Consider the following 7226-nt stretch of genomic DNA (forward strand, 5'->3'; position numbering starts at 1 on the left):
ACTAAACCGAGACTATAAATGTGTTTTCTGCTTTCAAATATTTAGGTGAATATTTTGAACATTCTATTAAATTACAGCAATTTTGTCATCACTAATTTGTCTGTTTGTACACAAAGGGTTATTTCCTTAATAAGATACAACATACAGAACCATAAATATATTTATGAAAACATACTTGTATAGCAAAAAGTAATTTATAATCATAAATCATAAATAAAATAATAATAAATCAATCAATCAAATAATTTATAATAAAAGAAAACTCTTATACTTATATACATGTATATGTACTGTATATATACTTATACATGGAGACCTTCACAAAAAAGATTGAAATCTGTGTATTTCTGGACAACGTAGTTTGCCTTAAAATTACATTATGAATTCAATTAATAAATTCCAAAGTATTGGATATTTAATTAACAATTTCTGATTAATATTTTAATTCATTATATAACCCTTGGTATTTAACCTGAAATATTTCTGTAATCTTTCATCTTTATTGAAATAAATTAAATGCAATTCAGAATTTGCATACATACTTAAAGTCCCCCATGGTGAAAATCAAGTTTTTAATGTTGTTTATATGTCTATGTGATGTTTTTAATATGGTTTAAGACAAACCATGTGCAAATCCATAAGTCAACACCATTGCTGAGTATTTTCTCCTTAAAACTGCAGTGAAAAAAAGATGGTGTTTCTGACATCACAAACTACCTTGTAACCAATCAAACCAAGTCTCTGAGCTGGTGTGAGTGAGTGGGGGCGGGCTAATTTGCATATTCATAGAACAGCATTTACTAAATGAGGCAAGGGTGTAGTGTTACATTCAGGCTATTTTAAAGCATGGAGAATTTTTTTTTTTTTTTTTCACAGATAAAACATTTGAATATGTCATTTTTGTGATCAAATATGAGTTTTAAGGGATACAATTATTGACTACAGGGGGACTTTAAGAGTCTTCTGCTGTGATGTTTGTGTTATACAATTACACGTGACATGATGTGATGTGAAGGCCAAGTATGGTAACCCCTACTCTAAATTTGTCCTCGTCATATTTTAACCCATCCAAGTCAGTGCACACACATTAAAAGCAGTGAGAAGTGAAGACGCACACACTGCAATCCGTGGATACACACACAACCGGAGCAGTGTCTGGGGAGCGATTGGTGCCTTGCACAGGGGCACCTCAGTCATGGGTATTGAGCATGGAAGAGAGCGCTGTTCATTCTCTCTCCCACCTACATCGAATCCGAAGTCCAACTGTTACCCTCTAACCATTAGGCCACAACTGTATTAAACAGTTATATCTATATTAACTATATTTTGATGTATTATACATATACACCAAAAAACCCTCTTACTCATGTCTGGTATAGTTTCTTATACAGAAGCTCTATGCACGGTTTGCTCCAGCCAACCCTTCCACACTCTCCCGATGTATACTATGGCTCTTGATAATAGAATATCTGAATCTGCTGTATTAACAGACAAAATCTAAGGCTCAAATTAGAACAACATTGGCTGCTTTGTTAATAATTTGTAATTGTTTATTTTGGATATTTATCATTTAAAATCATGTTTCAGTTCCAACAAATCTGTGCACTTGTGCTAGTTCACCAAGACAGGTAATTAAATCAACAAACTTACCCAGGGTTTCCATTTAAAATGTCATAAAAATTGTGCTATGAACCTTTATATGAGGTTCACAAAGACAATGTTATGTAAAAACATTGTGGAAATTTACTGGTGATGTGTACTTTTCATAATTGCAATATAAATGACCAAAACTGGTCCAAGTTGATTGTCCAGTGCGTAGGAAATGGTTTTATCAACAACTTCTGACTGAATGGACATAAGTTTTTATTTTTTTCTTAAAGAACCCAATGAAGGTCAACAAACTAAACAAATTCCAAAAACAAAACCATACCTGAAACACCTCCACAGTAGTTCTAAAAAAGTAAAGTCCATCTTTAGACACAGATCTACAAATATACAGATCTGACAATTATACACAATTTCAGTGCAGTTATAATACCAGATCACCCTGAAAAGAATCTGAAACAATCAATGGCCGTGTGTGTAAAGTCAAACAATAGAAGAGGGAAAGAGAAAGTTTGTGTCCACCGTGAGAATGATTTCTTGCACATGATTTCAAACCTGTATAAACGGAATTAATGAAAAGACCACAGCCTGTGAATCCTGTATATTGGTTCTGCAGTCCTTCACTGAGAGTCCATTGATGCCGCCACTATGCCGTGCTGTCTCAACTGGTTTCTGATCATCTGATTCTTTGATTTCCACTCTTCCATCTGTGTGGGTGGAAGCGAGGGATTAGAGAGAGAATGACTGCAAGAGGTAAGCAAACTCTATTTTCCATTCTCTTCAAAGATCCATACCACAACATAAAAGTGCAGTACTGCTAAATGTTTGACATTAGTATTACTATTAGTAGCAGCAGTTGTTGTTGTTCTTGTGGTTATAGAGGAAGTGTTGGTAGCTGGTAATTATCCTGTATTGTTCATTAATTTACAAAACACTTGATAATAAAAATATACTTGCAAAATCAGTACTATGAAATGAACTCAAATGTTCAGAATGCTCTTTAATTTGGGAGTGTGAAGCTTTTGCTGGTAAATGAAATACCTCTTGTTTGAGAAGCTGATTGTCCAACCTCAGTCTATCCACAGTATTAAGCTCCTCCTCCAGTCGTGCGTTGCTCTGACGCAGCTCCTGGATGTAGTCACATGCCTTCGACAAGATCCCACCTTTACTCTACATGGAAGAGCAAAAGAAAATCTGAATAACCAGGACTCTCCATCTATTTACATGTTGGTGCACAAGAATTTTGATGTACAAGGAACTGTCACATTCAAAAAGTTTAAAAATACAAAAAGACAGAACTGTGAGGTGGGTGGCTCGTTTCAAAAAAGTTGTAACTATTAGTTACACTTTATCCGTTTCATAACAATCAAGTAAATTATATTTACAGTAAGTGTATGTAATTGTTAGAACATACAAGTCAAAGGGCAATGCCAACAATACTAATGTGTGTCCAGGAATGTGTTTATACTACACAGTACGTGTTTATTTAATCATTTTGATCAGTTACAGGTCGTTAGATCTAGCATTCTGCCTGCTTTAAATAAGACACAGAGATATAGTAGTGCGGTAAGATTACATTTATTTGAATTAATGAATTAATTAAACTGTATTTATGCACACATTCCAGAGCCAATCAGGATCGAGTAGACACACCATGGTATAACAACATAAAAAACATAAAAAAAACATTACAACTTTGAATAAAACTTTCAAACGAGATACTGCTGGTGCTTGTGCTAACAAAGCTTACTTGACTGTTCTTGGTTGCATCCAAATTGCAGTCGGGGATGGTTTTGGAAAGCTGGACAATCCAATTGTTGATCTTGTCCCTCCGTCTGCGTTCCACTGAGGGCAGAAAACGAAAGCTTACATTAAGATGGATCATTCAGGGAATGGATTATAAGGTTGAGCTGCTGATTTCAAATGAAACAGAATAACCTTCATTGTGTTGAGCCCTCCGTTTGTCATCCCTGGAAACGCGCTGTGTTCCCGACTTACTGTAAAAGAGGATATAGGATTGGTTGAAGAAGTTGAAAAGAAAAAGATTACAGTGACTGGACATGTGGTTTTATGTAGGCTATGTGATATGAGATGACAACCTCTGCTGTGTTGTAGCTAGAACATCCTGAGGTGACATCATTACATAGAGTTGACCTGCAAGAAAAGGAAGAAAGTTAATTGAATCTATATATATATATATTGATGATTTTTTGCATCACTAGACATACAATATAATTAAAAGTTGGTAACTTTCAACTTTTAGCTGTATATAATGTAGAAAATCCATATACTTTTCTGCAACAAAATAACATTATATACGCTACCATTCAAAAGTTTGGGGTTGGTAAGATTTTTTTTATGTTTTTGAAAGAAGTCTTCATCAAAGATATACAGTTAAAACAGTAATAATGTGAAATATTATTACAATTTTAAATATTTTGAACTATTTTAAAATTGTATTTATTTCTGATTTGGCAAAGCTAAATTTTCAGCATCATTACTGATCCTTCAGAAATCCTATTATGCTGATCAAGAAACAATTCTTATTTTTTATCAATGTTAAAACAAAACATATGCTGCATAATACTTTGGTACAATGCTGCTCATACTTTTTTCAGGATTCTTTGAATAGAAAGTTCAAAAGAAAAAAAATTATTTGAAAGAAATATTTTGTAACAGTTTAAATGTCTTTACTGTCACTGATCAATTTAATGCTTCCTTGCTGAATAAAAGCATGCATTTCTTTCAACAACAACAACAACAACAAAAAAAAGAGTCATCAAAGTTTTGAACGGTAGTATAAATGGAGTTTGGCATTACCTGTAGGGGTGGGCTGAGATAGTACCGAATCAGCTGTGTGGAGATTGGTTACCATGGTACCAGCAGATGTGTCAGAGATGGTGGCAGGATAGTAGTATTGAGTTTCAGACGTCTCTCCCTCTAGACTTTCAGACTGAGAGATTACAGCCTATAACCACATGCACACAAGCACTTACTAAAGCCGCTTTTCCATCTTCCACTTTTCCACCATTGGGCTGAACGGTTCTAAGAACGTTAAGGAACAGCGCTGAACCGGGCTGGTAGAATGCATGTAATTGACGTTGCAACTCAGGATTGGTCACCTGGCTATCAGTTTCTCTGTAGCTGGCTAGTAGCACGCTTTTCGAGCGGCATAAACAAAAATAATAATAAAATTAAAAGAAATATCTGAACATCCTCCATAATGCGGTTGCCATTTGCATCTCATATGTGACCCTGGATCACAAAACCAGTCATAAGTAGCACGGGTATATTTGTGGCAATAGCCATACATTGTATGGGGCAAAATTATCGACTTTTCTTTTATGCCAAACATCATTAGGATATTAAGTAAAGATCATGTTCCATGAAGATATTTTGTAAATTTCCTACCGTAAATATAAAAAACATTTCTTTTTGTGAGTGAATGCAGCACAATAACAAACATAAATGGACTTTAAAATAGATTTTTTGCACCCCCAGATTCCAGATTTTCAATAGTTGTATCTCCGCCAAATATTGTCCTGTCCTAACAAACCATACACCAATGGAAAGCTTATTTATTCAGCTTTTGGATGATGTATAAATGTACATTTCAAAAAATGTACCCATGTGACTGGTTTTGTGGTCCAGGGTCACATATCGTCTGTAAACTCTTGCGTTACCAAGGCAATGACTTACACATTTCTATTACATTTCAAAGAGCTCCATTATCAGCCCCACAGTGGAAAATGAAACCATATCCACACCGGCTGGAACGGATCAGCACAGAATGGAATGGTTAAGCAAAGAGAACGGTTTGGCCCGATGGTGGAAAAAACGGCTTAGCACAACTACCTCTCATATGTTTTCAGCAACAAACTCAAATTTATATACCCGTAAAAAAAAAAGTAATACCTGGGTTACAGGTGGTATTGCTGCCTGTGTTGTGGTTGGAAATCCAGTCACCACACTGACTGCAGCAGCTCCATCCGCCTGTCCTTCTACCTGTCCATCAGCCAAGTGGATTACCCGGTAGGTTACCTGAACCAGGGAGGTCAAGGGGTTAATCATCACATCTCAGTTTCTATATTTACTATGCATACATATGCCACTTACCTGACCCCCTGTTCCTTCCGTTTTGAAAAGATGATACTTAATTTGCTGATCCGTGGAAAATGCGGTAGCTGGCTGGATGGTTGTGATAGTCAGTGGGTCATCCGCCGTTTCATCAACACCTGGTAAAACAGCACATAGAGGTTATTCATTGTTTGGTGACCCTCTCTGTTTGGTCCAACAACTCCTAAAATAACTGGAAATAAATTTAGTGTGTCAATTTCAACATGGACGTTTTTTTGTTGTTTTTGCAGTTGAGAGGTCAGATACCGGGGGTTTTCAGTCTTGTTAGAGAAAATGTGAAGTTTGTTTCTTGAATTGCAGATACATGTACTGTGGGCACGGCCGTAGCCAGCTATGAGGTCACCGAGGTCCGGACCTCGGTCATTTTCAAACCCTGGTTACGGCCTTGACTGTGGGCACTTTATTTAGCACTATAAAGGCTGTAAGCTGTCACAACTAAACTGAAACTAAAGACTGGCTGTTACCAAGCATTTACGTAGACACACTATGACCTAACTTGTGGGACAGTTCAATTCAAACATCTCACCGTCCTGCAGCATGGGAGAATCTTCAGAATCATGACTTTTCTGTTCTCTAAAAAAAGGAAACAAAAGATATATTTTAGATATAATTATTAAGAAATGCATGTGATACAACGCTGAAAAAAGGTGCGTTCAAAATATAAATACAATAATCATGTAATAATAACATTAATGGTCTGTCCTGTTTTTTCAGGCCATGCAATGTCAGCGTAAAAAAATACTGTACTGTGCTTTACAGGAGTGTCGATTTCAGAAATTGAATGAGCATAATATGCGACAAAGACACTGAAGATGAAACTCGCCTCATATTTGGGAGTGAATCGTGATCTGGGCTTCAGCTTTGTGGTCCTCAAACGTAAACATCCAATGCAAAAACACAACAGATAACAACAGGAATAGAAAAAGAGCACATTTAATACATCGACTTTGCACTAATGCACTATTTAAGTAGATCATACTCTTAGAAATGTTCAAAAAGCAGGTGTGGCGCCGACATGTTATGATTTTTTTTACGCCGATGCGTTAAAAGTCCAACCACAACAATCTGTTGAAAAACCGCCCGGAAAGCCATAAAAGCTCACTTTGGTAACGGATAACCGACACGTTGTCCACCAGCTCTTTTTTGTAACTCATGAATGTTGTTTAGATAACACCACTAAAATTAGGACTAATCTGGCAAACAAAAAAACAAAACAAAAAGCAGCATTTAGCATTTGAGCTAAGCAAACAAAGAAGCGCGAAAAACATCCCGCAAAAAAGTTTCACAATAATTCAGAATGCATCACTAATAATAAGGCATATTATCGTTTCACAAATATATATATACACATTCCTTAGTAACATTTAATAGTTACCTGTTTATCCTGAGAAGCAAACGTTCAAGAGACATACCCTCTCTGCGCATGTGCAGCAGTGTTTTTTTTATTTATTTAACTCGTAGTCACTAGAGGGCGCCATACACAA

The 7226-nt window shown here is 36.0% G+C and overlaps 1 protein-coding gene across 2 annotated transcripts; it reads right to left on the reverse strand.

Annotated features, from left to right (window-relative positions):
• Window positions 1-1525: 1525 nt before the first annotated feature.
• usf1l (upstream transcription factor 1, like) lies at window positions 1526-7203 on the reverse strand. Of its 2 annotated transcripts, none has more exons than XM_084413148.1 (11): window positions 7118-7203; window positions 6566-6611; window positions 6269-6315; window positions 5722-5840; window positions 5521-5646; window positions 4426-4573; window positions 3705-3759; window positions 3544-3602; window positions 3356-3450; window positions 2647-2775; window positions 1526-2312 (listed from the first exon to the last, which is right to left on the reverse strand). In XM_084413148.1, the coding sequence occupies exons 2-11, from the start codon at window positions 6568-6570 to the stop codon at window positions 2226-2228; spliced, it is 870 nt and encodes a 289-aa protein (XP_084269274.1). In that variant the 5' UTR covers window positions 6571-6611; window positions 7118-7203; the 3' UTR covers window positions 1526-2225. The 2 variants fall into 2 exon arrangements, with proteins under 2 accessions (XP_084269274.1, XP_084269275.1); XM_084413149.1 differs by having other exon boundaries at window positions 6566-6617; window positions 7118-7171.
• Window positions 7204-7226: the final 23 nt, after the last annotated feature.

Source organism: Rutilus rutilus, assembly GCF_951802725.1.
Source record: "Rutilus rutilus genome assembly, chromosome: 7".
NCBI lineage: Eukaryota > Metazoa > Chordata > Actinopteri > Cypriniformes > Leuciscidae > Rutilus > Rutilus rutilus.

Excerpts from the sequence above, each read along its gene's own strand:
- usf1l (XM_084413148.1), bottom strand. Across the intron at positions 5,647-5,721 it reads CGGAAGGAACAGGGGGTCAG|GTAACCTACCGGGTAATCCA; the intron begins GTAAGTGGCATA and ends TCCCTGGTTCAG. Across the intron at positions 3,603-3,704 it reads CTAGCTACAACACAGCAGAG|TAAGTCGGGAACACAGCGCG; the intron begins GTTGTCATCTCA and ends CCTCTTTTACAG.